The 18,583-nt window shown below is 43.5% G+C and overlaps 1 protein-coding gene across 6 annotated transcripts in view; it reads right to left on the bottom strand.

Moving 5' to 3' along the window:
* LOC141544497 (KRAB domain-containing protein 5-like) overlaps nt 1-17,840 on the bottom strand; it is a 47,800-nt gene extending 29,960 nt beyond the window's left edge. The window contains exons 1-4 of one of the 6 annotated variants that reach the window (XM_074270767.1): nt 17,589-17,779; nt 15,889-16,063; nt 6,958-7,084; nt 5,283-5,375 (exon numbers count right to left, since the gene is read on the bottom strand). In XM_074270767.1, the coding sequence (XP_074126868.1) occupies nt 5,283-5,375; nt 6,958-7,084; nt 15,889-15,945 (277 nt within the window). In that variant the 5' untranslated portion in view covers nt 15,946-16,063; nt 17,589-17,779. The other 5 variants (XM_074270768.1, XM_074270760.1, XM_074270759.1 and 2 more) reach the window with 5 other exon arrangements.
* Between the last annotated feature and the right edge of the window lie 743 nt (nt 17,841-18,583).

Raw genomic sequence — 18,583 nt, 5'->3', positions numbered from 1 at the left:
CAAAGTATTGTCTCCTTCACTTGGGGCTTTGCTAGTTTTTCTTAGAGGCCTTATGTAGTCTTGGTTCCAAGAGCTTAAGCTGCCTTCTCTGGCTTGTGAATCTCTTCCACTGAACCTGGCTGAGGCTCCCAGTGCTTCTAGTGGGCTTGTCCTTTCTGGCCCTCAGAGCTCCTCCTTATATGTTCCACACTGAGTATACACCAATCATTATATCACTAGGAAACCATTATTTGTTGTAGGATTAAATCAATGCTAAACTAGATTTAACCACTGTCTCCTTAATTCCATTTACTTAGCACCTTGTAAGAATCCTAACAGTTTTCTTTCTCAGTTTTTCTTTTTCTTCCTTCTTGATCTGATTTTTCTTGTGCAGCAAGATAACTATACGAAGATTTATACACATATTGGATTTAACATGTACTTTAACATATTTAAAATGTATGGGACTACCTGGCAGCTAGGGGAGTGGGAAGGAGAGGAAAATTTGGAACAAAAGGTTTTGCAAGGGTCAATGTTGAAAAAAATTACCCCTACATATGTTCTGTAAATAAAGCTTTATTTAAAAAAAAAAAAATTAAAGAAATCACTGAAAAAAACAACAACCCAACATCACAAAGCATTATTTGCAATTGCCCTTTTTGTCCTTGTGTCATTTAATACAATGCATGTCATGAATCAATAGAAATGTCAATCTATTTAATACTAATTAGCTTTTACTTGGTTAGAGTTGAAAAGAATGAATTTTTATCTCTAAGTGGGACTTTGTCCGATTTTTCTTCTATTTTCTAGCTCCCATATGTGAGAATATTTTTACAATATTCTGTTATAAAATCAGAATACAGATGATGTTGCAGTAGATAGACTAGTAGGTCTTAAGAAATGAAAACATGAGTTTTAATCTCAACTCAGAAACTTGATAGTCGAGTCAAGGGGTCTCTGTTTATTTGAGTTTCTTTCTCTGTAAAATGGGTTCTCACAAGGATAAAGCAAGACAATATTGATTCAGTGATTTAATGAGGCACTATCTGGTCCAAGGTGGGTTTCTACCTAGTGGTTTGTGTTGTCAGGCCCAGCAATCTGTGATCTCCATAGAAGCAGGGGACACCTTTTGCAACTCTTTTGGTTCCTACATGCCAAGGTCTGGCATGAATCAGGCTCATGAATGCTTTTACTTGCAGAAGTTCTAAGAAAGATCGATGCTAGAATATCAACCCAAGTCTTCTGAGTCCAAATCTTTCCATTATACCATGCTGCCTTGCAAGTAGGTGACCAGGTGGAAAAAAAGGATCCAATATGGCTAAGGCGCTATTTCCTATCCCTAGTCATCTTTTATTTTTCCTACCTCACTCTCCATGTAGTGTTATGGCTGAGAAAGGCTAAGTATGGAAGGCATCAGCACCTCTTGTCCCAATGTTCTCTACCTAAGTAATTTTCCTTCTTATTTTCATGCTTTCACCTTTCTTCAGAGATTTGGCAAGAAGAAATCCTATTTTTTATATAAAACCCTTTCCGTATTGGTTACATTCATAAGGTTTCTCTCTAGTGTGGATCCTCTGATGTTCAGTAAGAGAGACCTTATGTATAAAAGCTTTTCCACATTGGTTATATTTATGATGTTTTTCTCCAGTGTGGATTCTGTGATGTGCAGTAAGACGTGATTTTTTTGTGAAAGCCTTTCCACACTGGTTACATTTATAAGGTTTCTCTCCAGTGTGTATTCTCTGATGCACAGTAAGAGTTCCCTTGTCTCTAAAAGCTTTTCCACACTGGTTACATTTATAAGGTTTCTCTCCAGTGTGGTTTCTCTGATGTGCAGTAAGAGATACCTTATGTGTAAAAGCTTTTCCACACTGGTGACACTCAAAAGGTTTCTCTCCAGTGTGGTTTCTCTGATGTACAGTAAGAGCTCCCTTGTGTCTAAAAGCCTTTCGACACTGGTTGCATTCATAAGGTTTCTCTCCAGTGTGGTTTCTCTGATGTACAGTAAGAGATACCTTATGTATAAAAACCTTTCCACATTGGTTACATTTATAAGGTTTCTCTCCAGTGTGATTTCTGTGATGTACAGTAAGAGCTACCTTATATGTAAAAGCTTTTCCACATTGGTGACACTCATAAGGTTTCTCTCCAGTGTGGATTCTCTGATGTATAGTAAGAGCTCCCTTGTTTCTAAAAGCCTTTCGACACTGGTTACATTCATAAGGTTTCTCTCCAGTGTGGATTCTCTGATGTACAGTAAGAGATGTCTTATGTAGAAAAGCTTTTCCACATTGGTTACACTCATAAGGTTTCTCTCCAGTGTGGATTCTCTGATGTACAGTAAGAGATGTCTTATGTAGAAAAGCTTTTCCACATTGGTTACACTCATAAGGTTTCTCTCCAGTATGGATTCTCTGGTGCTCAATAAGTCCATTCTTTTGTTTAAAAGCCTTTCCACAGTGGTTACATTTATAAGGTTTCTCTCCAGTGTGGATTCTCTGATGTACAGTAAGAGATACCTTATGTGTAAAAGCTTTTCCACATTGGTTACATTCATAAGGTTTCTCTCCAGTATGGATTCTCTGATGTGCAGTAAGAGATACCTTATGTGTAAAAGCTTTCCCACATTGGTTACATTTATAAGGTTTCTCTCCAGAGTGGATTCTCTCATGTACAGTAAGGACTTTCATGTCTCCAAAAGCCTTTCCACATTGGTTACATTTATAAGGTTTCTCTCCAGTATGGATTCTCTGATGTGAAGTAAGAGTTGCCTTTTGTGTGAAAGCCTTTCCACATTGGTTACATTCGTAAGGTTTCTCTCCAGTGTGGATTCTCTGATGTGAAGTAAGAGTTGCCTTTTGTGTGAAAGCCTTTCCACATTGGTTACATTCGTAAGGTTTCTCTCCAGTGTGGATTTTCTGATGTACAGTAAGAATTCCTTTATGACTAAAAATCTTTCCACCCTGGTTATATTCATAAGGTCTCTTCACAGCATGGATTTTATGATGAAGAGGAAAACTATTTTTATATTTCAAAGACTTTCCATGTTGGTTATATTCAATAGGTTTCTCTGTAATGTGGACTCTCTTATGTCCAGTAATAGTCCACCTTTCTGTGAAAACTTTTCCACTTTGATTATGCTCATAAGATTTCTCTCCAGTGTGGATTTTCTCAAGTGTATCACAGATATCCTTCCAAGAGAAGTGACCATGACCAGCACTGATGAATCTTGGCTTGTGAGTTTCTACTGCAGGAAGACTTAACTCTGGAATACTGTTCTTTATTTTCAGTCTGATTTCTTTTTCTGAAAAAAGAATGACAATAAAACAAATACAGACACTGTACTCCCACACATATATATTTATAGCCTCTTCCTTCCATCAGTAGAACAGAAACTCACTAATTTTCTATTTTCCAAAATAGTCAGTAAAATGTCCATAATCAGTCACTTAAAAATCTCATTAGCTCACATTCTAAGGATGATTTAATTTCTAATGAGCTTTCTGCTCAAATACATTGGATTCTTACAATAAACGCCTTCATTCTCACTGTGTGCCCAACTGAGGCCAACAGTTCAGAATGGTTGAATGAGTTGAACCAAATCCCAGGGGCTAAGACTGGAATGGGTATGCTTTCACTATAGCATTTGATAAATTATCTCCACTTTCAATTTTCTTCTTTCCCTTTCATTGTCTGTACTTTCTGCTGATCACTTTTAATTTTATTTATTTATTTATTTTTCTGCATTATCTGAGGTCACATTTATAATACTAACACTCGCTTTTTGTAGGATTTTCTTTTTCTTCCTTTTTTGCATTTTATCTAAAGCATAAGTTATTTAGTTCTCATCCTTTTTTTAAAATCATGGCTATTACTTATTTCTTTAAAACAATTAATATTGTATCCCTATACATATTCTTTTACCAAATATAATTTTTAAAAATGCATGAAACTATCCACATGTAAAAATATCATCCAATGCAGAAATTGAGTTATTCATCCCGTGGCACAAAAGAATAAGAAGATTGTTGCAAGTCTTTTATTGAGACAGGGACTCAAGAGATTTGACCCCAAAATCTGTCTATGCTCTTCAATGGTAAATTGTCCCCTAGGACAACAACTATGTGCAAAATCTACCTTAAAAATTATCTTTGTCAGAGATTTCAAACTAAGGTGCTCAGGAATACACTGCTTTTGGAGATTATGCTGGGATTTTGTGATTCCTCGTAAGTATCATATATTTTTTCATTTTCTCCACTGGACATCAGATTGTTTCCAATATTCCAGGAAGGTCGGGCATTCCTGCACAAATGGCCACAGCCAAGAAAAGACCCTCAGTGCCTGTCTCTTATTGTAGCAGAATAGTTCTTTCATTCTTGGGTTACCTAGTAACCCCATTTCATCAAACCTGTAGTCACCAAATCAGGATATTATTTGGACCTCCATTTCTGCAGCAGGGCTGGCAGGGTACTTGAAAATCATGGTCACTAGGATTACACAGTAGAGCCCATCATGAAATCATCATGTAAGAAGACAACCTTTCTACAAAAACAGACCTAGGAGTGTCATTCATGAAAATGCTGAGGTTGCTTTTTAATTTGAACTTATCTTCTGGTTATGTTCCTCTTCTTCTATCAGGCAGGTTCTTTTCTTTTTCTTTTTTTTTTTTTTGAGGCTGGGGTTAAGTGACTTGCCCAGGGTCACACAGCTAGGAAGTGTTAAGTGTCTGAGACCAGATTTAAACTCGGGTCCTCCTGAATTCAGGGCTGGTGCTCTATCCACTGCGCCACCTAGTTGCCCTTATCTGGCAGTTTCTTAAAGGAATTGGTGGGCGTTGGTCCTTAAGTATACTAGCCACTTTACCAGTAATAGGAAAAAAAAAGTTTCTGAAGAAGCACTTGTCAAGAGTCAATGGAAATATAACTCTTTTTAAGAGTAATTTGCAAACAATTTTGACTGGCTAGAGTGTTTAAAAAATGAAATTCCATCTCTCACTGGGTGATTCTCTTTCTCTTTCCTCCTCATACATGTGTGACCATTTTGCTATTAACTGTTTCATAATCAGAGTACAGCTGGCTGTACAGTGGAGACAATGTGATTAGGGCCTTGAATCAGGAAGTCCTCAATTTTAAAACCATCTTAGAACCCAAGAGCCAGTGACCAATTTGAGACATCATTGCCAAGGAATATCTGAAAAACAATTCCATGGCTTTCTTTCCCTCTAAAATGTAGCACTGACTTAAGGGTAACTCCATGAAGCCTCAGTCACTACAGCTTTCATACTCCTGGTGGCACCCACTCACCTGGAGAGCAGTTCCTCAGGCCTTGGTCCAGCATCCATTGAGATTTTCTTTGATTAAAATAAGAGATCACATATTCACTGGGAACTAGAAGCCCTGGAGAGGGAAATCCGTTAGGGAAGAAGATGGAGAGAAATTGGTCATTCAGTTCTCCTGAGGGAAAGGGTGAAGATCCAGAGCTGCCTCCACTTTAGGATTCACCCCTTTAGGTTCACACACATCAGTCTATACTCATCTATTAGTGCTTGTTAAGCAAGGACCTCCATGTGTCCCATTCTGCTGTTGTACACTTGTTCTGAGAAGGAGCCAAATGTTCTCCCCCCCCCCCCCCACCTCTACTTTTAGGCTCCATTCTGGCAGAAACTTTTAACCTGGGAAAAAAGAGGTCTTGGACCTGAGAAGCCTTTAGCCTGATCAGAAGGCATGCCACCTTTTCTTTTTGGAAGGACAAACTCATCCCACAGTTTCCATTATCCATTATCTAGAAATTATCTAAAAGTTTAAGGGAGCCAGTGGAGATAGACATAATGCACTTGTGTTTCAATTAAGCCTCTAACAATTACTGACTCTATATCCCTTGGTAAGTCAATGAAACCTCTGTTTGTCTTAGTTTCCTCAGCTCTTAAAAGTGGGATAACAGTATCACCTAACATGGAAGGTTAATATGACATAAAATGACAAATTCTGCTTTATCTTTAATTTACAAAAAAGCATTTCTATAACATGGCTCAATAAAAAAGATGATTGAACACGAAACTGCAAATCTACAATGTATAACTTGCCATTTCTTTCAAATAGACAACCAAATTATGATGTAGATTTTTTCCCTGCCTCTGCCTGTCCCTGTGCAAGAGATGGCTACTGGAAGTAGTATGCACGGTTACTCATACACACAAATACATATAAGCAAACGCGCACACACACACACACACACACATATATATATATATATACATAAAAACATACAGATGTGTAAAATTCTGCTATACATATTTCTATCTATTAGTTCTTTATCTGGATGCAAATAGAATATTTCCTTCTTTAAAATTTAGGGACTTGGCATAATTAAAATAGCTCATTTCCTAGAAGGAGTTATTACATAATATTGTCAGCAATATATTGTAAATAAAGCAGATGCACAACACTTGGCAATAGTAGTTGAAAAGAAATGCTTATTCCCTTCCACCCCTTTCCCACCATTTATGATGGAATTTGAGGGCAATGGGAAAGCAGATTGAGGACAAGCTTATAATGAGAACAACTAGGACTTTGGGATTTAAATAAATGCTCTTTAAAAAGAAGAATATTCCAAATGCTAGAACTACCCTAAAGAGGAACAGGCTGTAAGGAAAACCTGCTTGAGCAATTTTCAGAGCTTTGGAAATAAGTTTTTGTCCAAGTAGAGGTTAGCAACGTAACCTCTGAGATTAGTTCCTTGTCTGAGATGCTTGATCTTTGACTTGAAGCTGCCTAAAATTGGTTAAGAGACAGCATCAGGAGCAACAAAGGACACCCTCAGTTTTCCTATCATACAATGCAAAACAGTGCAGGAGGATCCTGTCTTTTGGACACAGGAGACCAGCATCTTCCCCATCGTAAGACACGACCCCCCAAACACTGGACCCAAAGATATTCCCTTTGATTGCAGAATTGGAGGTGATAAGGGAAATGTCCTTACCCAGGGAGAGCAGGTTCCAGGCATTCTCCAACATGACCTCCTTGTACAGCTCCTTCTGATCATCGTCCAAGAGGCCCCACTCCTCCTGGGTAAAGTCCACAGCCACATCTCTGAATGTCACCAACTCCTAAACCAACAAATATCATAACATGTAGAATTGAAATTCCCTTCAGAATTCAAGAATCCAACACCCTTCATTTTCCAGGAGGAAACTAAAGCCCAGAGAAGGGATTTGCTCAAAGGGCACATTTGTGAGTGTCAGAGTCAGCTCCTGGAACAGTGGTCAGTAAGAGTCTTCTTGAATTTTGAGAAAAGCAGTTTATAGGATCAGTTGGAAAACAAACAAACCTGAGAAATGTCTTATGTGGAATACATCTCCTTGTGTAATCAGGAAGAACGTAGGATAGGAAATTTTCTCAGCAATACTGATTCCAGTGACATAGTCTTTTTTGTTTCTTTGTTTTAGTTTATTAATAATTATAATTATAGCTTTTTATTTACAAGATATATGCATGGGTAATTTTTCAACATAGACAATTGAAAACCTTTTGTTCCAACTTTTCCCCTTCTTTCCTCCCCTTCCTGCCCAGATGGCAGGTTGACCAATACATGTTAAATACAATATATGTATACATGTGCATAGTTATTTTGCTGTAAAAAACAAATCGGACTTTGAAACAGTGTACAATTAACTTGTGAAGCAAATAAAAAATGTAGACGGACAAAAATAGAGGGATTCGGAATTCTATGTAGTGGTTCATAGTCATCTCCCAGAGTTCTTTTGTTGGGTGTAGCTGGTTCAGTTCATTACTGCTCTATTGGAACTGGTTTGGTTCATCTCATTTTTGGAGAGGGCCACATCCATCAGAATTGATCATCATACAGTATTGTTGCTGAAGTGTACAATGATCTCCTGGTCCTGCTCGTTTCACTCAGCATCAGTTCATGTCAGTCTCTCCAGGCCTCTCTGCATTCATCCTGTTGGTCATTTCTTACAGAACAATAATATTCTATAATATTCATAGACCACAATTTACCCAACCATTCTCCAATGGATGGACATCCACTCAGTTTCCAGTTTCTGGCCACCACAAAGAGGGCTGCCACAAACATTCTTGCACATGCAGGTCCCTTTCCTTTCTTTAAGATCTCTTTGGGATACAAACCCAGTAGCAACACTGCTGGATCAAAGGGTATGCACAGTTTGATAACTTTTTGAGCACAGTTCCAAACTGCTCTCCAGAATGGCTGAATGTATCCACAATTCCACCAACAATGTATCAGTGTCCCAGTTTTCCCACATCCCCTCCAACATTCTGCATTACCTTCCCCTGTCATTCTAGCCAATCTGACAGGTGTGTAGTGGTTCCAATGATATGTCCTAAAGAAAATTCTGCAAAGAGTTTCTGAGAAGCTGGCAAGTACAGCATACTCTGGAAGAAAGTAATCATTTAAAAGAGAACAGAATTAAAGAAAAGATGTATTTTGTTTTCTGAGAAGCCGGAATAATGTCTTATATGATGAAAAATGGAGATTCTGAAGAGATGTCCATCAGGATCTGGCCTGCACTAGGTGGTAGATAATTTCCAGCGAATTACCTGTTGTTATATTGAAGTTCTGAGGTCACTCTGGATACGATGTTGTCATGGGCAAAACAGCTCACATTTATAATTATTTGTACTTGTTTTCATTTGTTAATAGCATTTATTCCTTAATTATAATATTTCATTAAAGAAAAGCAAGAGTAACTAAAAAAGAGGCTTCCTTCATGAATTAAAAACCAATTCATGGGGACAATATTGTCTGATTCTTTATGCGAAACAGGTTTTAAAGAGATATCTGGAAACCTGTCATGTTGGGAGAAGAATAATCACGACATTGAGTTAAAAAACCAAAAGTTTGACAAGATATTGGGAAGGAAGGACAGATCTGAACATCCTTCTGCTTGGCAAGGCTTGTCTATGTTCCCAGCCTGCTACATGGGCACCATGTGTTTGACCAATGCACTTAGATTCTGATGGTTTTCCATCTCATTTTTTCCATTTTTTTTTTTTTTAATGTGATCTTTGGTGTGGGGTTTGTCACCAAATGATGGCAGGCACCCAAAGTTGGAATTGGGTCATGTGAAGAATGCGCTCTCGCCACACTCTTTGACAAAAGGTACATTTATTTAGGGGAATAGGTTACAGGCAAAGTGAAGGAATACAGTCGACACCAGGAATGCTCGAAGTGAAAGAGCTGGCAAGGCATGTGAAAGAAAAGTTTTTCAGAGGAACTCCTAATTACCTAGCAGAAAGGGAGAACCCATAAATCCTAAATTTCCTAGGGGAAATATAGCAATAAGTTCAAGCTTCTCTGAGCTTTGAATGCTGCTGTTCTAACAATCTGTCAAGGAATCAGGAGCCTTTTGGCTTTAGAATCAGTGATTCCAAGGTCTCCTTGACCTCAGAGTGATATTGTCCTGACAATCTGTCAATGATTGTAAAAGTTTTCTGGTTTAGGAACAGAACAATACGTCTTCCCTTGACTTTAGGGAAGATATATGAGTGATCCTGAGACCCTCTGACCTAACAGTGGGATTGTTCTTGCAATCTGTCAATGATTTCAAAGTCTTCTGCCCTTAGAAAAGTCCTACACACATTCTTTCCTGACATGTAATCTGGTGGTCAATGAAAGGGTTAGGACCCCCTTCTTGTAGCTCATTTAGGATCTAACTTTTAGAATTCTCTGAGCCAAGAGATCATGTGACTTTCTGAAACCTGGGGTCCAAGGCCTGATCTTCTGGCTTTGCAGATCTCTGGGAATGGGGACTATGAGAGTTAGGCCTAGTCGCACAGACTTTTTGAGAAAACTTCAGCCAGTCCCATTGAAAAGGAAAACCAGATTGATAAATGGTCAAACGATATGAATAGACAATTCTCAGATGAAGAAATTGAAACTATTTCTAGTTATATGAAAAGATGCTCCAAGTCATTATTAATCAGGGAAATGCAAATTAGGACCACTCTGAGATACCACTACACACCTGTCAGATTGACTAGAATGACAGGGAAAGATAATGCAGAATGTTGGAGGGGCTGTGGGAAAACAGGGACACTGATACATTGTTGGTGGAATTGTGAATACATCCAGCCATTCTGGAGAACAATCTGGAACTATATCCAAAAAGTTATCAAACTGTGCATACCCTTTGACCCAGCAGTGTTACTACTGTGTTTGTATCCCAAAGAGATCTTAAAGAAGGGAAAGGGACCTGCATGTGCAAGAATGTTTGCGGCAGCCCTCTTTGTGGTGGCCAGAAACTGGAAACTAAGTGGATGCCCATCAATTGGAGATTGGCTGAATAAATTGTGGTCTATGAATATTATAGAATATTATTGTTCTGTAAGAAACGACCAACAGGATGAATGCAGAGAGGCCTGGAGAGACTTACATCAACTGATGCTGAGTGAGATGAGCAGGACCAGGAGATTGATCATTATATACTTCAACAACAATACTGTATGATGATCAATTCTGATGGATGTGACCACTTTCAACAATGAGATGAACCAAATCAGTTCCAATAGAGCAGTAAAGAACTGAACCAGCTACACCCAGGGAAAGAACTCTGGGAGATGGCTATGAAACACTACATAGAATCCCCAATCCCTCTAATTTTATCCACCTGCATTTTGGATTTCCTCCACAGGCTAATTGTACACTATTTCAAAGCCTGATTCTTTTTGTACAGCAAAACAACTGTTTGGACATGTAGACATATGTTGTATTTACTCTAACATATTTAACATGTATTGGTCAGCCTGCCATCTGGAGGGAGAGGGGGGAGGGGGGAAAAATTGGAACAAAAGGTTTGGCAATTGTTAGTGTTGTAAAGGACATACAGCATCTTCTGAATGGGACAACAGGAATATACACATTTCTTTGCAGCATGTGGAACTTCTACAAAAATTAAGTACTAGCATAAAGAGAGACTGCACCCAAATGTAAAAAGGTACAAATTATTAAAACATCCTTTCATTACCTATGAGAAATGGATGGATATTTAGTTGATTTCCCCAGTTATGAGAATTAAATTGGAGAAATGAAACTTAAATTAGAAACCTGAAACCCAGAAGGCCATCAGAAAATAATTAAGGGTAGAGTCATCTTCCTCCCAGAGAATGTAACCTCCTTGGGGCAGGGCCTGACTTTTGTAATCAGGGGCAGTGGCCTGAGATCTGAAAAGAATGTCTTGGTCTTTGCCCCCAGCCCTCCTTAACTACCTTCCCCCTCTAGAATATAAGTACCTTTGGGGCTATGTATGGGAGCAGAGACATGTCCTGTAACTTCTGTAACATCCAGTTAATAGGGAAAATGCTGCCTTTGAAGTCTCAAAGGTCGAAGGTAAAAGAAATGTTTCCTGCATTCATCAGTGAATCAGTGGAGTTGTGGGTAAGAGATTTATTTCTTCTACTGCTTAATGAAAGAAGAAGGGAAATTGATACCGGGATCACCAAAAAAAGATACAAACCTAAATGGAGATTTACCATTGAAGTATTAATGACCGAATCAGAGAACAAGGATTCAGAGATCTCAGAAATGATATCTTTGTGAAAGAAAATGAAAACTATTAAAAAATATCCCCAGATTTCTGGGAATCTGCTGAGGTAGTCCTTGGAGAGGAAACACAGACTTACAGTCACACATTAATTGTGATAGTTAATAGTTTTTAGAAAGTTGCAACATACACATTGAATCCTTCCAAGTTAAGGGAATTTCTGGAAAATAGTAATAAAGTATTCGAATAATTGAGAGAATTCCCATCCAAATAAGCAAAATATGCATACAGTATCTAGGAATTAAAAAATTCAATTGCAAAGCAATCCTTAAAGAAATGTCGGACAACCTAAAAGGTGAAGGAATCTTCAGTGCTCGTGACTAGACTGTGGCAACATAATGAAAATAACAAATACCACCAAATATAATTTTAATTTTTTTTTTTTCTTTTTTGGTGAGGCAATTAAAGTTAAGTGACTTGCCCAGGGTCACACAGCTAGGTAGTGTTAAGTGTCTGTAGCCAGATTTGAACTCAACTTCTCCTGGCTTCAGGACCCCCTCCCCTTGTCCCCAACATAATTTAATCCTTTACTATTATACTAACATTTTGATTCAAATTTTAAAAGAAAGGTGATCTTGTGGAAGACCTTAGTTTCCAGCTAGCCTCAAGACACTTTTTTTTTTGGTGAGGCTGGGGTTAAGTGACTTGCCCAGGGTCACACAGCTAGGAAGTGTTAAGTGTCTGTGATCACATTTGAACTCGGGTCCTCCTGAATTCAAGGCTGGTGCTCTATCCACTGCACCACCTAGTTGCCCTCTAGCCTCTGTGTGACCTGGGCAAACTCCTGGACACCTGTCTCAGTTTTCTCATCTTATATAAAGTGAAGAACATGAGAACAACGCTTTTGGGGTAGCTAAGCAGGATGGTGGAGGGAGAAGGGGAAGCAATGTAGGGAAGTCCTCTCCAAAGCCTCCTAAGAGATCTGGACAGTGTCACTGAATGATTGGGTTTTGATGAGGACATTCAGAAAAATCAATGTCATCTGGTTTTGCTCAGGGAAGGGGAGGGGAGAGAAGAGAAGGAAAGCTTGTAAACTCAGGGAAAAGTCTGGTGAGGAAGACACTTTACAGGGAGTATTCCTGCAGTCAGATCCTATATAACAGGGCAGCAAGACTCAGATCCACATTAGGAAGCTGCAACAGGAGGTTTTGTCACCCTTCATCGAGGGTCTGTCACATAAGCAGGGTCAAGGGAATCTGTCCTGGGGAGGGAGGCCCTGGGGCAGGAAGCCAGGAAGTTAGGGTCAGCAGAAGCAGGGTCTTGTCTCAGGCTTGGGATGCTAGGAAGGGTCTTCACTCCAGCCCAGCCAGGAAGGGAGTAACAAGGGAGGGAATCTCAGAATAAAGGGGAACGACAATTCTGCCCCAGAGCCAGCACAGCTGACTAGGAGGGCAGCAGGGACAGAGTCCAGCAGTAATCTGCTCTACTCACACCCAGGTCCCACAGACCTCAGAGCAGGAGGAATGAACAGACCACTTTGGGTATAGGCCTCCTTGCTGCCCAAGGCGGGGGGAGTCTGTAATAAAACAACAGTCAGCACCCCAAGAAAGCAGCAACAAGAGCAGCCCAGACCTTCCCTCCAGGACTGCTGCAGAGCCCAGCTCCACCTTCAAGTCTGACCTGAAGTCATGGGCCAGAATGGGCGAACAAAAAAACAGACACCCTCCTCATGGCAGCCCTATTGTTATCAGAGACACTGAGGCAGAAATGCAGAGGAGGGACTCCTGTCTCCAAGCCCTGCCCCTTTGTTTAGCCATAAACCCAAGTAGATTCTTAGAAAAGGAAGAGCAGGAGGAGACATGGGGATGACCCAATGGAAGAAAGAATCCGGGTGTTCCTAGGACCTTGCCCACACATCAAACTCTCTACAGATTTGTGGGGGCCAAAGGGCACCCACGAGGCCGGGACAAACACTGTGGCAAATTCAGGAGACTTAACAGGGAAGACAATAAAGGAAAAACAAGTCAGCCAGAAGAGACCAAGATCAGACTTGCCTACCACCAGACTCTCAGAACGCCATTAAAAAGCAGCCGAGACACAAGAGTGCAATTGAGCTTTAGTCCCCACATGCCTTATTATTTGTTTTTGGTGAGGCAGCTGGGGTTAAGTATCTGAGGCCTGTGGGGTCCTCCTGACTTCAGGGCTGCTGCTCTGTACCATCGAGCTGCCTCCCACATCTTCTAGAGAGGATAAAGTAGAAATAAAGAAACCTAGAATTTTGCCTCACAAAGTGCTGTCAGCTGCTCTTCCCAGAACCTTGTGGAGTCAAAAGAACTTTCCTTTCCCAGATAAAGTCCAGGAACAACAGTCTTAGAGGTCATAGGAGATTATGTCCTGGATACCTCCCTTGTCTCAGGAGCCTTGGAAAAGTGCCAGAATGTCCAGTATGGGCAATCTCCTTTGCTCTCCCATGACTGGGTGTAATGTGCCGATCTCTCCAGAAGCTGCCGATCGCTCTCTGGGAGGAGATCTGCTGTGTCAACTCAAATCTCTCAGATTCTTCTTCCTGTAGAGAGCCCTTGTCTCCAGACAGTGGCCGCCAACTCTGGTCCAGAGTAGTGACTTCTTCTTCCTCCTCAAGCCGCCTCAAGTATGGCCCAGACAAGACTCCTTCTCCTCCAGAGAGCCGCTCCAACTCTGACCTAGAGCAGAGACTCTCTAACTCTAGAGTGATGCCTTCTTTTATCCTCTTTTATCCAGAGTATGGGCATGGGATAATGCAAGGGCTTCTGGGAAAAATTACTTCAACCAATGAACTTGCTCCTCCTAAGCATGTAAGCTCCTCCTCAGGAGTTCACAGAAGTAAAACTCCCCTAAAGGCCAGAACTAGAGAATTATCAAGTACCAACTTATCACTTAGTAAGAACCTAACAACTGGCCTCTGTGCTTTTATGTGAATATAGCTCCTGATGGCCAAGGAAACACAGATCACTTCCTGAAAGAGAGCCTGGAATGAAAATTCCCAGAAACATCCCAGTCAGAATGCAGAGCTTCCAGGTCAGGGAAAAAACTCTTCAAAGTACCAGATAGATGCAATTCTGGTACAAGAAGCCACCCTTAGGACCACACAAAATTTGACAGCAACATTGTTAAGAAGCTCAGAACTGGGAAGAGGACATGCCAGAAAGCAAAGGACATGCTCTCAGAGCCAAAAAGAATCCCTGAAACAAAACTTCCTATCATGCTATGGGGGGAAAGGACTTTACTGAAAATCCTTACAAGGATTTCTGATAAAAAAAAAAAAAAGATTGCGAATGGAGAAAATCTTAGAAGGTGAAGCACAATGGAAGAGAAATATCAAAAAAGCAATCTAGGATGAACTAGCCCCAGGGACTCAAAATAAAAGGACAAATTAGTTATATTCAATTATGGTGAGATGATGGGTCCCCTGGGATCCCTACTGGGGCTCATAGAGGGAATCAAAGTAGAGTAAAGGTGGGAGGGGCTCTCTTCTGTCTTGATGATCTTAAGGAGGGACTGGAAAGAAGGAAAGAGGAATAAGTTCAGGTGATGGAGAGAAAGGAGAACTGGGAAATGTTATCTGAGGTAAGGAGGCCCACAATTAGACATTTCTACAAACAAGGAGGAAGGAAAGGGTGGGGACATCTGATGCCTAAGCTTCACTCATCTAGTCAAAGGAAGGGAAAATATACAGAACAGAGATGAATGAGAAATACATTTTATTCTCCAATGAAAAGGGGAAAAGAAGAAAACAGGGAGGGCAACTAGAGGGAGGATGGACTAAGGGAGGGATTAGTCCTAAAACCACAAACTCAAAGGATGTAAAGGAATATGCTCCAATCTTCTGGAGGTGGCCGGGATCTGGGGGATTCGAGTGAATGAGGAGATTCCATAAAGGGCCTGGAAAACTACTGCCCTGAACCCAGATGAGAAAAAGCCAGGCCAAGGTTCCAGAGGAACGGGGAGGAGAAACACGCTGCCTGCCACTTAAGGTGGAGCACTGGTCGGCCGGGGAGCGTTCTGGAGGGTTTAGTCGCTGCGTTCCGTTGCATTTCTCAGATTCATGGTATGTTGCATGTAACGGAGCTTGTTTGGCTTGTGTTCTCAATGCCGGGGAGCAGCCACGTAAGGAAACGGGGATACAAAGGTGCGGGTGCGGGTGCAGGTGTATCCACAGCACACGCCCACTTGTATGTATGAAAATTCTGATCTGCGCCATGGGCCATGGCCGGGAGTTCCCGAGAGCTCAGGCTCCCGCTGCCTTCCTCCTGCCGGAGCTGATGGTGCAGATGTTGCTCACGCTCCTGAGGAGCCCATGGGCCAGTCTGAAACAGAGCAGAGGAGGGCCGTTCCCCCAGGATAACACTTACTTCCTCCTTTGTAAAGAAGGGATCCACAGGGAAAGCGCCGCCAGCTTCCCACTCCATCCTCGGTGTCCCTGGAAGGGGTGGTGCGTGCTGCAGGTGCTCCCGTCATGGAGGGCCGGCACTCAGCGGAGGGAGGCGTCCGAGGCCCCCAGGCACACTCCCTCTGGCTCCAGGCTCCCTAGGGAGGTAGCAGAGTCCAAAGTGACTCCATTTTGTAGGTTCCTCATCTGGTCCCGGGCCTTTGCCTCAGACACCACTGCTCTCCCTCCCCACCCCCTTTATAGGGCCACAAAGGAAGCAACAGCTAAAGCTCTTACTAACCATGGTCACAGCTGATGGAGGGAGACTTTAATTTAATTTCAAAACCAGAGAAAGTCTTAGTGCTCCTGGCAGAGTCCTTCCTTTCTTACCTCTGTATAGAGAAGCCCATCTTACCCACTCCGTCACCCCCCCAGGCTGCTTCTCTTGGGGTTCCTAGTCTGGGTGACCTGTATTGGGGACCCTCATCATAAAACCGTCCGATTTCCCTCCAGTTTGGGTGTCTGCATTTGTCCCAGTCCCTGCTTGGCCCAGGCCTTGGTCCCCGGAATCTGGAGAGGGAGAACCTCCCACAAGGGGAAAGGGGTTTGCATGGGCAGGAAGCGCGTTTCCAGAGACTGACAGGGGCTGAGCCTGGTCCCAGCTTCAGGGAAAAGACAGGCAGCAGCCGGGCGGGGCCAGGACGGAAAATGAAGATGGTCTGAACGGGAAAATCCATCCCCTCCCCCTCTTTCTCCTCTTTTTCTCCCTCCTCTCCCTGTCCTCTTGCAGAAACCCCGGAGGTACAAGGGGCTGGGGATCCCGGGTGGGAGAAGAGCAGTCTGGGCCTCAGTGGCTCCTGAGTCAGAGCTCTCCCTCCACCCTATCCCCTCCCCCCCAACTAACACACAGAACTCTGGATAATAGAGCGACTGCTAGACGTGGGAGGAGGGAGGGTTGCCAGGGAAGGCGGGGGTGGGGAAGGCCGTGCCACGCACCCACCAGGGAAAGAGCAGGGAAAGCCGGAGACAGGAAGACAAAATCCGAGCTGGGATTCAGCCCCGAAGGCTCTGGAAGAAGAGGGGCCAGGGAAGCAAGAGGTCTGGGAAGCGAGGGAGGGATATCAGTCATGGCTGGAAGTCGGGGATACCGGAGTGACAAACGTGCCCCGGGGGGCAGCTGATGCTGGCAAAGCAGGGAGACTGTGTTCCAAGGTCTAACCCGGAGCCGGGGAGGACGCCGGGACCCTGGGGTGGAGCCTGGGCTTGGGGGCCCTCAAGGGAAAGGAGAGGCAGGGAGCAACATGCCTGGGACCTGCGAGGGAGCCAGCCCAGGAGCCCGGGCCCGGGGACGGGGGCGCCCGAGAGAGCGCGGGTCGCGGTGCGGACGGAGGGGCCCGCGGGGAGGAAGCCGGGGCTCACGGATCCCTACGGAGGGTCGGCTCTGAAGGAGGACGGCGAACCTGGAAGCCAGAGGCGGGGGCGGGGACGCGGGACGCCGGGCCGGAGACCGCCGTCCGCCCTCCCGGATTCCTGCGGACACAGCGTGAAGTCCGGGCGGGAGACCCGGGCAGGGCGGGCCCGGAGCGGTGCAGGGGAGGGGAGCCCGGAAGAGGGGGAGCGGGAGGGGGAGGAGCTCTTCCAGAGGACGCTCCGGAGAGAGGGATGCTCCCGCAGGACGCTCACCACGTGGTCAGGAGAAGGAGAGCCAGCGGCCCGGGCAGAGAACAGGAGCCGGGAAACCCGGGGGCGCGGGCTCGGACCCACCTGGGAGCTGCGCGCGCGGGGCCCGCTCCGGATCGGAGCTGAGGGGGACGCGGGAGACGGAGCGCAGCCCGGAGACTTCCCGCTTCCTCCAACCCGGTCCGGGAGGGGCTGGCTAGTCCCGGAAGCTCCTCCCTGCCCATCCCCCAGGAGACCCTTTCATCCAATCACATCCAGGGGCAGGGTTTAAGGCTTCTCGCCGCGTCTCCCACGTGATCCCTGCCCCGCCCCTCTCCGCCTTCACCCTCCTCCCTCTCAACGGGCACGGAAACTCCTCCCAGGCCTCCAAACCCCGCCCCAGGCTCACGCTGCACCGGGGTCGTCACTTCCCAGGCTGGTCCTCCTGGAGAGCTCCTCCTTCCCTCCCAGACTCGGCCCCTCCTCCTGAGCAGCAAGGCTGACCTGCTAAAAGAGCGAGCTAAAAACCCATTCTGACTGAAAAGAAAAATAAAGTGAGAGAGAGGGAGAGGGAGAGTGTGAGAGAGTGTGTCAGGAGACAAATAATCTGGGAAGAGAAACAAAACAAAACAAAACAAAACGAAACAAACAAACAAACAAACAAAAAAACAATCCTCACAGTTTACACTCATTTCCCAGTGTTCCTTTTCTGGGTGTAGCAGATTCTGTCCATCATGGATCAATTGGAATTGGATTAGCTCTTCTCCATGTTGAAGATTTCCACTTCCATCAGAATATATCTTCATACAGCATTGAAGTATACAGTGATCTTCTGGTTCTGCTCATTTCACTCAGCATCAGTTGATTTAAGTCTCTCCAGCCTCTCTGTATTCCTCCTGCTGGTCATTTCTTACAGAGCAATAATATTCCATAACCTTCATATACCATAATTTACCCAACCATTCTCCAATTGATGGACATCCATTCATCTTCCAGTTTCTAGCCACTACAAAAAGGGC

This window comes from Sminthopsis crassicaudata, chromosome 5 (assembly GCF_048593235.1).
Source record: "Sminthopsis crassicaudata isolate SCR6 chromosome 5, ASM4859323v1, whole genome shotgun sequence".
NCBI lineage: Eukaryota > Metazoa > Chordata > Mammalia > Dasyuromorphia > Dasyuridae > Sminthopsis > Sminthopsis crassicaudata.
Note: the sequence above shows the minus strand (reverse complement) of the source record. Positions and strands in the feature narration are given on the sequence as shown.